General features: G+C 39.4%; 1 protein-coding gene across 1 annotated transcript in view; it reads left to right on the forward strand.

The window, feature by feature from the left end:
- The window catches only part of ITGA8 (integrin subunit alpha 8), a 178,641-nt gene that overhangs the window by 16,224 nt on the left and 146,270 nt on the right, over positions 1-16,147 (forward strand). Inside the window, exons 3-4 of the mRNA XM_022580578.3 lie at positions 9,613-9,713; positions 12,493-12,616. Of these exons, the coding sequence (XP_022436286.1) occupies positions 9,613-9,713; positions 12,493-12,616 (225 nt within the window). The remainder of the gene's footprint in view (positions 1-9,612; positions 9,714-12,492; positions 12,617-16,147) is intronic.

Below are 16,147 nucleotides of genomic sequence, written 5' to 3' on the forward strand. Positions count from 1 at the left end.
TTATAAAACAACAGTGAGTGTGTCCAGGGAGGGGGGATTCCAATGGCCTTTCACTTACTACTTTATACAATTTTTTATACAAGTTTTCTTACTTTATATTGTTTGAATTTTTAAAAACAATAATCTGAAAGAATTTCAATTTGAAAAGAAAGAGTTTGGGGCCTTACATTTTATTTTATCTTATTTCACTTCATTTTTTATTTCACCTGCATTTCTTTACTACATTTTCTCCCATATATTCTCCATGACTCTTTTTTTTAAAAAAACTTTAAAAAAATAATTAATTAATTTTTTTGCCTGCATTGGGTCTTCGTTGATGCAGGTGGGCTTTCTCCAGTTGTAGCGAGCAGGGGCTACTCTTTGTTGCGGTGCACAGGCTTCTCGTTGCGGTGACTTCTCTTGTTGCAGAGCATGGGCTCTAGGCGCGTGGGCTTCAGTAGTTGTGGCATGTGGGCTCAGTAGTTGTGGCACACGAGCTTACTTGCTCCATGGCACGTGGGGTCTTCCCAGACCAGGGCTCGAACCTGTGTCCCCCGCACTGGCTGGTGGATTCCTAACCACTGCGCCACCACCGGGGAAGTCCCTCCATGATTCTTAACCATGTTTGAATGGTTATTTGTCAAGCATGGCCCTACATTTTAAAGCAGCTTTCAAGAAAGTGATTTGGATTAGTTGACAAAAAAGGAGGAGTGGAATTTTGCAAGAGAAGCTTCATGTACAAAGTCTGGGAGTAAGACTCAATAGGGAACAGAGAGGAAGCTGCCTGAATGGAAGGAAACGCCATATCTGGAGATCAGGTGTGGGGTCTGGGACCTACATGGTGGAGGGTGGGAAAGTTAGATCTGATCTACTAGGTAACGGTAAGAAAACGAGTATGCCCATGTGTGTTTTGTGTTTGTGTACATGCACACCTTTGTATACAGTATACATATATGATATAAATAATAAATCTCAGTTATAATAGAATGTTTATTTAATCAGAATAACATATTTCTGTCCACAATGGATGAATGAATAAAGAAGATATAGATATCTTATATACGTGTGTATATATATACATGCACACACAATGGACTATTACTCAGCCATTAAAAAGGAGGAACCCCTGCCATTGGCACGAATGGACCTTGAGAGTATTATGCTAAGTGAAATAAGTCAGACAGAGGAAGATAAATACTGTATGATCTCACTCATGTATGGAACCTAAAGAAAAAAAAAAACATCTCATAGAAAAAGAGATCAGGCTTATGGTTATACCAGAGCTGGGGGATGGGGAGAAGGGAGTCAAAAGGTAAAAACTTCCAGCTATTAGATAAATAAGTACTAGGGATGTAATATACACCATGATGACTACAGTTAACGTATATAAAACAATGCATGTATACACATAAACACACACACACACATATATGTACAGTATATATGAAAGTTGTTTAGAGACTCGATCCTAAGAGTCCTCTTCATCAGGAACACACTTTTTCTTCGTGTGTGTGTGTGTGTGTCTACGTGACATGATAGGTATTAACTTAACTTACTCTGGTGACCATTTCACAATATATGTAAGTCAAATCATTATGCTGTGCACTTTAAACTTACACTGTGCTGTGTGTCAATTATATCTCAGTATAACTGGGGGAAAAAAGAGTAACACGTTTTTTGAACGTTATATGAAAAAATGAATTAGTGTGATATTTCCTTAAACACTTGAAAATTCCCAGTAAGATGATCAAGAGTATGAAGGCTACAGAGGTATCCTTTCATGGTTTTTAATTGTGGTTTTGGAATATTGGGAGGCATACATTTGGAAGTTTAATTTTCTAGGACATAAAAATTGACCCAGATTCTTTTCTTGGATTTGTTTCTTTTAGACAAGGAGTTCTCTGGCTACCGATATTTTATTTTAAATTTCACATAGGAGTATTCCTTGTTCTCAGATACATAGTTTCAATTTGAATGAAACACTTGCAGCATACACTGATGAAGGAAAAGATTATAAATAAACATTTAAGGATTTCCTTTCCCCTTTTCCTGATTAAAAATGTCTGGACAGCTCCTGCGACAGCTTTTAAAAAATCTCTAGGGTGAAGCACTTGAAGTAATGACTGAAGATTACAGGGAAACTTACTGTTTTCCAGGACAAGGCTGAGGACTTTATAGATTTTCAGAAACCACTCCATCTGCCAAAATGTTTGCTGCACCTGTGTCAATCTCAGCTCTTCTCTCTCACCCATGGTGATCTACCCTCACTTCTTGTAATTCCTCCCATTCTACTCAGTGAAAAGATTATAAAAATCTGCTTGTAGCCCATATGTGCACCATATTCTACATTCCCTCACTCACTCCTGCTCAGAAATGAATATTCCTGTGAAAAAGGAGCAGAATGTTAGTAGGTTTGCCACCCACTGATTGCCCAGAGACCAAAGCTACCAATTAAGAGAGATGGCTTCAAAGCCCAGAAATGTCGGACAAGCCAAATCAATTTTATTGCTACCACCCATCTAAATTTCTCAGGTTGACCTACAGAGGTCTTGATTTTATCTCTAGGTTTTCTTTTTTCAGATCATAGACGTAATAATGTTCACTGTAAAAACTCAAACAACACAGAAACATATACAATTAAAGTATAAAAAGCCACTACAGCATGTACACTCCCTGCCTTCGAGAGAACCGTCACAAACAGTTCAGTGTCTATACGTTCACACACCCATACACAGAACATTTTGAATTTAAAGGATCGTACTGAGCAATATCCTAGACAAGCTTCTGAATGAATAGATGGGAGTTTGGTCATTCATTCAACAAACTCTTACAGAGGACTCACTATGTGTCAGGCATTGTTCTAGAAGTGGGGAACACAGCAGTGAAGCAGAGAACGTCTCTGTTCATGGGATTCATGTATATTTGGAAGGGAATGGATAGTCAGTAAACAGGCAAACTAAGAAATAAGATCATCTCAATTAATGGTAAGTGCTGTGAAGAAAAGTCTAAAGGGTAACGGGAGAGAATGACTTAGGGTAGGGTGAACTAGCTGCTCAGGGAAGGGGGTCTCAGAGGAAGTAGCATTTGAGCTAAACCCTGAGTGACAGGAAGGAGGGAGCCATGCAGAAAACTGTGGGAAGAGTATATGGAATGAGGAGACAGAAAAGGCTGGGCGTGTTCAAGAAGGGCGGTGTAGGGACTTTCCTGGCCGTCCAGCGGTTAAGACTTTGCCTTCCAATGCATGGGGTGTGGGTTCAATCCGTGGTTGGGGAGTGAAGATCCCACATGCCTCAGGGCCGAAAAAGCAAAACATAAAACAGAAGCAATATTGTAACAAATTCAATAAAGACTTAAAAAAAAAAAAAAAAAAAAAAGAAAGGTGGTTGTCTGAAGCTTAATGAGCTGGGAAAGCAGGAGGAGATGGTAGGGGCCAGATCATGCTGGGCCCTTCCAGTCGCATCAGGAGGTACCAGTGCAGAGGTGGAATGACAACTCTCCAAGGAACAAAGAAAAAGATGGATTGTTCAGTAAGTGGTGTTGAGACGACTGGCCTTTCGTATTGAAAATAAGTAAGATGCCCATGCCACGTCCAATATAAAAACATTCCAGATGGACGACAATACTCGTAAAGTTAAAAGACTAGCAAAAATTGGAAGGTGATATTGACAACATATATGTGGGGAAAAGAATCAGTACTCAGGGGCTTCCCTGGTGGCGCAGTGGTTGAGGGTCCACCTGCCGATGCGGGGGACACGGGTTTGTGCCCCGGTCCGGGAAGATCCCACATGCTGCGGAGCGGCTGGGCCCGTGAGCCATGGCCGCTGAGCCTGCGCGTCCGGAGCCTGTGCTCCGCAACGGGAGGGAGAGGCCACAGCAGTGAGAGGCCTGCGTACCGCGGAAAAAAAAAAAAAAAAAAAGGACTCAGAATATACGCTGAATTCTTCTAATCAATAAGACTAATAACCAAACAAGGCAATGAACAAAGGAGATGAGCTAGCAATTCACAGAAGAAAAAAGTGTGTGGCCCATAAGCATAAAAAGATGATTGACTCTACTAATTATTAGGGAAATGCACATGAAAACAGAACCAAATGAAGGAGCATTTCATAGTCGTCCAGGTTTGCAGAAATTTAGCAGCTCTACGATGACAAGAGCTGATGGTGTCTCTCTCGTGCCCTGCGAGTGTACATGGAAATTGGGGCTACTTTGGAGGTGGACTGGCATAGCTGCCCAGCAATGTCATTTCTAGTCTGGTGCCAGAGAGAAACACTTCTCCATCTGCAGATGAAGATAAGTATAAGGGCACTCAGGGTACATGTTTGTGGTAGTAGAGAAGCTGAGAAACCTAAATGTTCATGTGTAAATGGAATGGATAAATAAAATGCAGATGGCTATCTAATGAGATACAATACTTACAGGAGCTTAAAAGAATGAGTTGGATCTATTATCTATCTATCTATCTAATTATCAAAACACAGGTTACTTCCCAAAAACGTAAAATTGAATGTTAAACACAGTTACACGCTGTTCCATACAGATAGTATAATACCACTTTTATTCAGTTAAAAAGAGCACACAGGGACTTCCCTTGTGGCACAGTGGTTAAGAATCTGCCAGCCAATGCAGGGGACACGGGTTCGAGCCCTGGTGCAGGAAGATCCCACATGCTGCGGAACAACTAAGGCCACGTGCCACAACTAGCGAGCCTGTGCTCTACAGCCCATGAGCCACAACTTCTGAGCCCGCGCGCCTAGAGCCCATGCTTCGCAACAAGAGGAGCCACCTCAGTGAGAAGCCCGCGCGCCGCAACGAAGAGTAGGCCCCGCTCGCTGCAACTAGATTAAGCCCACGCACAGCAACGAAGACCCAAAGCAGCCAAAAATAAAATAAATAAAAAATAAATTAATTATAAAAAAATTTTTTAAAAAAGAACACACAAAGAATACTCAATAGTAAATTGTTGGCGAAACTACAGCAAAATCTGACCCACCACCTGTTAGTGTATGCCTATAAGCTGAGAGTAGTTTTTATATTTTGCAATGATTGGAAATTTGTTTTAAAGAATAATATTTAAATGATGCATGAAAATTATATGAAATTCAAATTTCATTGTCCATAAGTAAAGTTTTATTGGAACACAGCCAAGCCCATTTTAAAAAACATGTTGTCTATGGCTGCTCTTGCTACAAGGGCAGAGATGAGTAGTTTCGACAGACCATAGAGAATGCAAAGCCTGAAATATTTATTATCAGTCCTTTATAGGAAATATATGCAGACCTCTGTTCTATATTATTCATGGACATTATTTTTTAAGTGGCCGGGAGTATACACATCACATTCATGATGGTGACCACCTATGGATGAGGAGGGGATGGAACTGGAGAGATAGATGTCGAAGGGTACTGTGATGTTCGCAAATGTGAAAAAACTTAACAGTTGTCAGTTCTGCCTGGTGGGAATACAAGTGTTTGTTATATGAAGTCCTCGTACCTTTCTATACTTTTTTTTAAAGCCTCAGAAACGGTAAAACAGAAAAATATATTTTGTAGACAGTATTCTATATCAATGCATGTAAGTCTGTCATATGTATTTTAACTTTTATTTTATATTGGAGTATAGTTGATTTACAATGTTGTGTTAGTTTCAGGTGTATAGCACAGTGATTCAGTTCTACATATACATGCATCTATTCTTTTTCAAATTCTTTCCCCATTTAGGTTATTACAGAAGATTGAGCAGAGTTCCCTGTGCTATACAGTAGGTCCCTACTGATTATTTCTTTCAAAGACAGCAGTGTATACATGTCAACCCCAAACTCCCAATATATGTTTTAATAGTTGAATAGTACTCTGTTTTACAGATAACAGGAATTTCTTCTCAAATCCCTTATTTATGAACATTTAAGATGTTTCAGTTTTGCTATCACAACCAGGACAGCAAATATCTTCACACTGCATCTTAAAGCATTTGTGTAATTATTTCTATTGAACAAAATCCTAGAAGTTGAATTCCTTGTTCAAAAAAATGTACATTTAAAAATTTGATATATGTTGTAAATCGCCCTTCCAAAATGCTGCATTGAGCTATTATCTTGAAAACAGAGATTATTAATATTTTTTGCCAAACTGCTAGGTGACAAGTCTTAAGTCATTATGGTTTTAATTTGAGGTTCAGGATCTCTGCATGAATTTATGAGATATTTGATTTCTTCTTCCCTGCAATGCCTGTTTAGGTCCTTAGAACTTTTTCTATTGAATTTTAGTCTTTTTCTCATTGATTTGGGAACTCTTTTACATATTAAATATACTGATTCTTCCCTTGAAAAAAATTCACCTGGATTATATTAATTAACTCTGTTAATAGTCTTTTGGCACTTGGGAAGCTTTACATCACATGCAGTCACTATAAAACTTCTTCCTAGCTTTTGGCATAGTTTGGGATATGCCAAGGAGAGAATTGCTTTAGTAACTAATGGTCTCTACCATCTCCCAGAACCACTGGCCCTTCCAAGAATTCTCTGGGGTTGACAATGCACAGTGCCTTCCTTCTGTTCCAGAAGACGTGTGGTCCTATCCTAAATGCATTGCTCCATATCACGGGAGTTTGGTCAGGAAACAGAAACCACTTTGAGTATTATAATTAGGACTGAGAGGTTTATATGATTATTGGAAAGACTGGGTATGTGAAAGTTAGGAAGGTCACTGCCTGCAGATCAAGAAATCTGGAAGTTCAGGACTCGATCTCAGTGGCCTGAAGCACCAAAAAGGCATGACTGTCAAAGGATACTTGAGAGCTGCAGGAAGAACATCCCACCTGCAGCTACTGATGCCCCCATGCATGCTTATAATTGCTGCCGGAAAATAATGGCTTCTCCATCTCCTCCTCTTTCCAGATCTCTCCATGAGCCTCTCATTCAACCAGAATCCTATTTGTAAGAGGGTCTGGAAAATGTAGGTTCCAGCCTCTCAGCCCTTTGCCATACCAAGGAGAGCTCAGAAGGACAGAAATTGTGCTGAGTTTTTACAGGAGGTTGTTTTCGGGAAAGATCAGGTCAAATCGAATCAAAAACATCCCCTGTGCATCAAAGGTTCATCGAGCACCAGTGTGCATAGTACTAAGCCCTGTGTTGGGTTGTTTGGCATGAAAGAATCTTGCTCATTAAAGGAAGGTGAGAAATTAGGGAAAGGTCACTTTCACAATCAACCCAAATATATGTTACTCGTTTGAATTTTATGACATTGTAATATTAGATTTACATCAGTGAATTTATAAAAATAATAAAACAGAATTTTTGTTTGTTTGTTTGTTTTTCGGTACGCGGGCCTCTCACTGCTGTGGCCTCTCCCGTTGCGGAGCACAGGCTCCGGACGTGCAGGCTGAGCGGCCATGGCTCACGGGCCCAGCCGCTCCACGGCATATGGGATCTTCCCGGACCGGGGCACAAACCTGCGTCCCCTACATTGGCAGGCGGACTCCCAACCACTGCGCCACCAGGGAAGCCCAATAAAACAGAATTTTTAAAAGGTGACTTGGGAATTCCTTGGTGGTCCAGTGGTTAGGACGCTGTGCTTCCACTGCAGGGTCATGGGTTCGATCCCTGATTGGGGAACGAAGACCCCGCAAGCCATGTGGTGCGTCCAAAAAAAAAAAAAAAAAGATGGCTTGTCCACCTCAAAGGTCAAGGTAAGGAGGATACACCTAGATCACAACTCATTTCAGTAAAGAGAGACTTGGGACAGTGGGATTATTCTCTATTGTAATCCTTGGATTAGGGATGGAATTAGTGACGTCCGTTCATTTGTATTCTTGGTCTCAAAGAAATTTGTTGCTGGAAAATAACACACAAATTACACTTTCAATCAAGTTATTACACAGTTCAACCTTATAATAGCAGAAAAGATGCCTTAGGCGCCACAAAGGTAGAGTCACATCATTTTCTCTAGCAGAAGGCGGCCAATTTGGAGCACTGACTTGTGCGTCTGTGAGGTCCCTTCTAATTCTTGTACTTAGGTTGAGTTTCCAGGTTTCTAATTAAGAGATATTTTTAAAGGGTTGTATTGCTGCAAGATTCTGTAGTGTGTTCTCAGCTTATAAAGCACTCCCACATTACCTATGTGACCTTTATGACTTTGATCACCTGTGAAAGAGGAAAGGGGGAGGTATTTTCAGCCTAATTTTAGAGAAGAAATTAAAACTGCAGAAGATTAAATGAATTGCCCAAGATCACCCAGTGCATGGTGACAAGATCCTTTCTCTCTGAGGTCTACCATCTTCTTGCCTAGATGCAAACAGAAATGTTTATATTTTCATTTTTATGCTCTAATCTGTAAGATGCTCCAGTTCTTTGCCAGTTGTGTGCATTTTGGGTGAGGATTTCCAGAACTTGTTTTTTCTTTTTTAAAAGTCCAGAAACATCAAAAGCATAAGATTTTAAAGAAGGAAATTTGTAATTTTCTACTAACATATCAAAGCATAAATTTTAGGTTAAGACCTAAGTATATATAATTTATTCTTTCTTGAAAAGTCTGTAATCATATGTAAACTCAAGTGAATATTAATTGCGTGTATATTTTGGCCTCCCTTAATAGAAGTTAGAAGTTCATTTGTAATGCATTTATTATAGAGTCAAGGAGGAAAAACAAAATGCATACCAAAGAGAACACATAGAAATAAGTTGCCCTGGTACAAATGTCTTTTGAAATTCATTAGCTGTTACTGATGAAGTTCAGTAAGAACCATGCGGTTAGAACCACATGGGAAATATGTCGATTGGGAATCAGGACTGAAAGAAAAGATATCTGCTTTTTATTAAGACCTGAAGTGTGTCATAATTGGGTTGAATTTCTACCCAGATGGTCCCCCTCATGCTGACATCTGCAAAGTGTGGATAAAACCGTGTTGAGGTGTTATTTTCTGTGACTGCGTGGACACATATTACCCAGTTAAAAACCAGGAACTTGGAGTCCTTCAAGCAGACGCCTGCTAAACCATGCTGAGACAGCTATGCTTCCTGGAGCATGGAGGTTCCAAGTAGTTTCACCATCAGAGAAGATTTGGAATTCCTTAGCGCAGTTATAAATGTTTGGTCTTCCATCTGGCAAATCAATGACAAAAGTGTAGATTAAAGACTGTCAGAGTCTACATCCAGTTTACAGTAGTTATCCATGAAAATGTAAGTCATTAAAAAAAATGCTTTTTTAGGGCTTCCCTGGTGGCGCAGTGGTTGGGAGTCCACCTGCCGATGCAGGAGACACGGGTTCGTGCTCCGGTCTGGGAAGATCCCACATGCCGCGGAGCGGCTGGGCCCGTGAGCCATGGCCGCTGAGCCTGCGCGTCCGGAGCCTGTGCTCCGCAACGGGAGAGGCCACAACAGTGAGAGGCCCGCGTACTGCAAAAAAAAAAAAAAAAAAAATGCTTTTTTAAAGTTAAGTTGTGAAATGTCATGAGCGAAGTATGTATATTCATTTGATTGGTATATTTCTAAGTGAAAAGTCTAGCTCAGACTTAGTCAAAAAGAACCCCCCATGTGTATGACATTTTAAAAAATGTTTTTAATGGGTAAATTTATTATCACATATTTTAGCTGGCTGCCACGTTTTACAAATTATTAACAACCCATGTTCTCCCTGTCAGACAACAGAAAGATCAGAGTAAATGGAACCAAGGAACCTATAGAGTTTAAATCGAATCAGTGGTTTGGAGCGACAGTGAAAGCTCATAAGGGGAAAGTGGTGGTGAGTATCAGCCGCGTGCTGCGGGGCTGCTTTGCAATAACATGTACACTGCAATGTTTCACAACTCCTATCTACCAAAATCCCTTCATGGAAGAATACGTTGGATTTTCAAAGATGAGCTATCAGCATTCCAAAAAAAATTTAGTGCTTCAAATTAAAGAATCTATTTTAGTCCTTAAAGCTACAGGAAGTAAAGCTGGTTTTCCGGAAAATTGGTTAGATCTTTTCAAATATTTCAAAAACAAATAAGGAAGATAGAAAAATAAAAGCTAAATCCTAAAAAGGTAAATATTTCATTGCTTAATATTGATTTAAAGGGCTGACTAAAGTTTGACCAGAGAAACAGGAGTACTACTGTTAGGATTCTTTAAAAGTTAATCTACTGTGATGTCATTGATCCTCTTTAGAACTATCGGAAAGTTTTCTTTAAAAATATAACTACCAATTATATGGTTCTCTGAGTACACTGATACTTTTTAAAGTAAAAATTTCTCACTCACAGATAGAGATCTTTTGGCTTTAAAATGCTATGACTTTGTGATTCTCTTCTCTGTAGCTCCGAGTGATAACACGTGTCTGGTTTACTGAGAAATAAATAACTGTATAAGTTGATCTGGAAACTTTTTTGTTATTGGGGGATTTTTTTTTTACTATTGGCTCTAATTTCCTTACAAAATAAAGCAATAACTTTTGCTTTTGGGATTTGTTTAAAGGTGTTTGAATTATGATTTAATAAAAATAAGTATCTAAAGGAAATGCCTTGTTTTATTTGGTCTGTGGTTAACGCCCCACAGAAATTTTGACATAAAACAACTAATATATAAAACATAGATAGCCCTCTTTAGTGACAAATCCAGAATTTACAATAGGCTCTCTGTAGAACTGTATTTGCATTAATATAGTTCTCACATTCCAGGAATGGTAAAAACTTTTTAATCCTTTAGTGATTTACAATGTATGTGAATAGCTATTGAAAAGCTAATTCCATCTAATAACTATTTGGGGTTAAAAAATCTTTTGGTACTATATTGATTTTGATTAAGTCTTGAAAACTTATATTATTGTGCATTTATTCAATATTTGTAGAAATCTTCAGAATTATTGAACGTAAAATAACACACCATGTTCATAATAAATATGCTTAATTTGAGGGCATGCTTGCACTTTCAAAATTATGTGGTAGGAAATAGGATAATATAAAGTACCTTTCAAGTTAATTTTTTCCTTGAGCACTGAAACTTAGCAGCATAAAGAATTAAATTCTACGCTGTGTGACAATTCTTAGAACTTCAAATTGCTGTGAACAGAAGTATCGATTTTGAATATCCAGATATCATGTGTGTTTGGGTCAAAGCCTGAATATTATCACATCATCATGTTTCACATCAGTGTGAAACTGAGCAGGTATAAAAAAGATAATTTTTTAGGGCTGATAGCAGACAAACACTGGAAAGAATTTTCATGGCACTAAAGTGTTCTATGGTGATATGGAAGGTGATGCGAGTTGGCTTATACTGAACCACATGGGTAATGCTTTCCCTTCCCAACTCCTACTTTTCACCATTCCACCTTATGTTAAATGTCTTAACCACATAGCGCCCGAAGTTAAGGGGACTTAGATGTGTTAGAGAGCTTTTCAGTATTGGCTAAGACCTCACAATACAGAGAGAGACAAAAACCAAAAAAACAAGTTATTTTAGTAAAGATAACTTATATTCTCAAGTAAGAAGGGTGCTACTTAGTAAAATTATCTAGAAGTCGTTACACATTGGACTGATTACCAAGGACATGTTTGGAATCATGAAAAGACTAAAATCAGGATCTGCCTCCTCTTTTTCTGGCATTGTTTTAAGTGTGATGTCATCAAATTAGGAGAGAGGCTAGTGGTTCCATATTCTAGAAGTCTCTAATTCTGCATCCTTAGAAATGAGTGGTTGAATATTCAGGTAAAACACAGTTACGTAGGATTCGAGCTAGCAAAACAGAAGTCAGAAAGGTGCCTGTGTTTTCTACCTGTTTATGTTTATTGCCTGTCTCGTTCCTAGCGCAATTAATTATTTAACTTACTTAAAGAGGATTTCATATATCCTCTTTTATATTTCATAATCCAAGAATCATGTTTTTCTTACCATTGTTTAAATTAATTTTTGTCTTGTCATGAATAAAAACTATCAAATGAAAAATAAACCCACTGTGATAAGGGGGTAGCAGTCCAAATGTAAGTCATTGTTTTAAAAAAATCGTCAGGTACACCCTCAGTGATAAACCAGAGGAATCCACAAAACAGAGGTTTACAAACTTGTCTGCATCCTTTGATTTGAAAGTAGTTTTTCTTTAAGCAACAATTAAACCAAGAAAGGAACTAGTTCTCTTTTTAAGACATCACACTGATTCATTCGCTGTTTAAATGTTCATTTGCTTTTATGTAGGTCCAATTAAAAAAAAAAAAGAAAATACGAGTTCTTTGCCTTTAGTAAATATTTACTTTTGCTAGGCTACTTTGATTTGATTTAAAATCCTGTGGGGGGAAAATCTCATTCCTTTGTATATGCTTAATTTGTTCCAATTCTACAGTGCATTAATGTTGAAATATTGGCTTTGGAAGTTTAATTAACTCTGACTACCGAGGTACTCATTAGCATACTGGAGGCCAATTAAGTCACTTAATAATTTAGCATTGTTTGTTACAAATTTAGGTCCATTCATCAATAAGTCAAATCAAAGCACTGTATGAGGAATCTACATCAAAAAAAAATTTATTGTCTTTGATGTTTCCCAGGCCTGTGCTCCATTATATCACTGGAGAACTCTTAAGCCGACGCCAGAAAAGGACCCAGTTGGCACTTGCTATGTAGCAATTCAGAATTTCAGTGCGTACGCTGAGTACTCTCCTTGTCGGAACAGTAAGTTATTTTTATTCTTGGAGCTGAAATTTAGCTCGAGCTTTTCTGCTATAGACAGTGCAGGTAACCCCAGAACACCATTGGTAAGGAAAAAGCAGTGGGGGTAAAGATGATGGACGGTCTTACAGGATGCCTTACTGTAATGTGAGGACCAAGACACGGAATTCTGCTGATCGTCTTCCGTGTTTTAGAAATTTTCTGTTTTTAGATATTCTGCAGTCAAATTGATTGGTTCCTTATTTTAGGCCTTAAACTCTCCGTCTCTACTCAAAATTCACACTGCATTGGAAAAATGCTAACTGTCCGCTTGTTAATTGTAGGAATGGTGTTAATTAGCATGACTGGACCCAAGGGCACAGTGGATATGAGTTCTCCACCTAGCCTGTGTTCTCACAGATCAAACCCGTGTCCCCTGCACTGGCAGGTGGATTCTTAAGTGGATTCACTGCACCACCAGGGAAGTCCCTTAAATGGCTTTAAAAGAGGTGTTCCTGGACTTTTCCTGGAGGTGCAGTGGTTAAGAATCCACCTGCCAGTGCAGGGGACACGGGTTTGAGCCCTGATCCGGGAAGATCCCACATGCTGCGGAGCAACTAAGCCCGTGCGCCACAACTACTGAGCCTGCGCTCTAGAGCCTGCAAGCCACAACTACTGAGCCTGCGTGCTGCAACTACTGAAGCCTGTGCACCTAGAGCCTGTGCTCTGCAACAAGAGAAGCCACCACAATGAGAAGCCCGTGCACCGCAACGAAGAGTAGCCCCTGCTCGTTGCAACTAGAGAAAGCATGTGCACAGCAACAAGGACCCAACACAGCCAAAAAATAAATAAACTTATATAAATAAATAAAAGAGGTGTTCCTCATAGATAATAAGACTCAGTTATGCATTCATTCAACATGTGTTTTTTGAACACACTGAGCACTAATTATTCTATGTTTAGGGAATAAAGCACAGGACAAGAAAAAGCAAACCCCTGTCTTCAAAAAGCATATTCTAGGGCGGGAGAGAGACAACATATGCATAAATATATAAGTTCAGATCCAGCAATTCCACTTCTGGGTATTTATCTAAAAGAACTGAAATCACTATCTTGAAAAGATATCTGCACCCCCATGTTCATTGCAGCACAATTTACAATAACCAAGTCATGGAAAAACCAAAGGATCCATCAATGGATAAGTGGATAAAGGAAATATGGAATAGATAGAGATATGGATATATACACAATGGAATTTTAGCCATAAAAAAGAATGAAGTCTTGCCATTTATGACAACATGGATGGATCTTGAGGGTATTATGCTAAATGGAGTAAGTCAGATAAAGAAAAATACTCTGTATGATCTCACTTATATGCAAAATCTTAAAAAAAAAACAACCCACACAAACTCACAGAAAAAGAGTACAGATTGGTGGTTGCCAGTGGTGGGGTGTGTGGGTGTGGGTTAAACGGGTGAAGGTGGTCAAAACATACAAGTTTCCAGTTATAAGATAAATCCTGGGGATGTAATGTACGGCATGGTGACTGTAGTTAGTAATACGATATTGTATAGTTGAACGTTGCTGTGAGAGTAGATCTTAAGAGCTTTAAAAAGATTGTAATGGGGCTTCCGTGGTGGCGCAGTGGATAAGAATTCGCCTGCCAATGCAGGAGACACGGGTTCGAGCCCTGGTCCGGGAAGATCCCACATGTCGCGGAGCAACAAAGCCCGTGCGCCACAACTACTGAGCCTGCACCCTAGAACCCGCAAGCCACAACTACTGAACCTGCGCTCTAGAGCCCGTGAGCCACAACTAGTGAAGCCCATGCACCTAGAGCCGGTGCTCTGCCACAAGAGAAGCCACCGCAATGAGAAGCCCACGCACCATAACAAAGAGTAGCCCCCGCTCGCCGCAACTAGACAAAGCCTGCGCGTAGCAATGAAGACCCAACCTAGCCAAAAGAAAAAAAGATTGTAACGATGTGTGGTGACAGATGTTAACTACATTTACTGTAGTAATTATTTCACAGTATATACATAAATCAAATTGTGTTGTACACCTTGGACTAATATGTCAATTACATCTCAACAACAAAATTTGTTTAAATAATAAATAAGTTTCTAATATAATGGCAGGTAGTGAAAAGTACTACAAAGAAAAACATAGCAAGGCAAAAGAGTAGGGAGCGACGTGCCTGGGTAGGGAGAGGAGCTGTTTCAGACAGGACGACCGGAAGGGCTTCTCTTAGCAGTTATTGGAGCAGGAAAGCAGGAGCTTCCCAAGCATGGCATCATCCATTAAGAGGGATATTTTGTGTCATTTTCCACTCAAGGTCATGCCGCTGAGTTCTGTAAGAGGTCCTTATTATTATGCTAAAGATAAAAGTCAGGGAATTCCCTGGCAGTCCAGTGGTTAGGGCTCTACGCTTCCACTGCAGGGGGCACGGGTTCGATCCCTGGTTGGGGAACTAAGATCCCGCAAGCCGTGTATCATGGCAAAAAAAAAAAGTCAGGTAGAGCAATAAATAAATCCTGAATTTATTCATAAAATTTATGGTAGAGCAGAGATTCAAAACTGAACTTGTTTCATCAATTTTTACACCTATCCATATCACATTTCTTATGATTTGCTAGAGGTACCTCCCCACAGCAGTAAACTACTGTAGCTGAAATGAGGAGCCCGTCCTTCACATGCCTCTTACCTTGATGATATATCCTCTTCCAGCTAACATCAAGGATGATTGTTTAGAAACCATGTCACTGCTTCTTGTTCTGCCTTTTTATCTGACTGCCCATGTGATGGGAGAGCTCAGGTTAAAATACAGCATAAGCCATCTAGACTTGTGGATAAGAGTTGCAGGGTGAGTTTGAACCATTATCTAAAACTTTATAGTATGCTCTCATTTTGAGTTACACGGGTATATTATGTTGCGAATTTATTTAGCGTTTACTTTCCTAAATAAAAGAATAGCTTGACACAGGTAAAGGTGAAGTTTATGTCGAGCTGCAGAATAGCCAAACAAATGGCCAGGAATTCTGTTCAGTCTAGTACACAACTCCAGTGTCACATCCTCCTGGTCTCTCTCTTACTGGAAGTATTTCCTTCTCAAATGCACCCAAGGAGCCGGCTTCCTGTGTTCCCTAAGGAGTTCACAGTTCATAAACACAAAGCCACCTTGTTCATGAGCGTATGGTCAGTATCACAGAACAGGGATATTACTTTCAAAAGAGAATTTCAAGAAGCCTCTCATGTTCATGTCACACTGCAAAGCCCCTTCACTGACACTTTCAGCAATTTGGGTGGTTGTCTGCTCATTCATATTAATGACATGCCTGTAGCTCTTACAGTCATTCATAATTTAGATGGCAATGGTTTACACACACCTTTCCATTCTCCTTGGGAAGCCAACACATGATAGCGTGATTCCCTGGATTCCTGAGTTTACTCTATAGGGCATAACTGTAAAGTTCACAGATGCTCTGAAGTTCTAGGAAGAAAGATTCCTTCAGCTCTCATAAACTATAATTGTAAGAGGAAAACTTACTTTGCAAA

The sequence above is a fragment of the Delphinapterus leucas genome, chromosome 2, assembly GCF_059928025.1.
Source record: "Delphinapterus leucas isolate spDelLeu-1000000601 "Yukka" chromosome 2, BTC_Dleu_Yukka2, whole genome shotgun sequence".
Taxonomy (NCBI): Eukaryota; Metazoa; Chordata; class Mammalia; order Artiodactyla; family Monodontidae; genus Delphinapterus; species Delphinapterus leucas.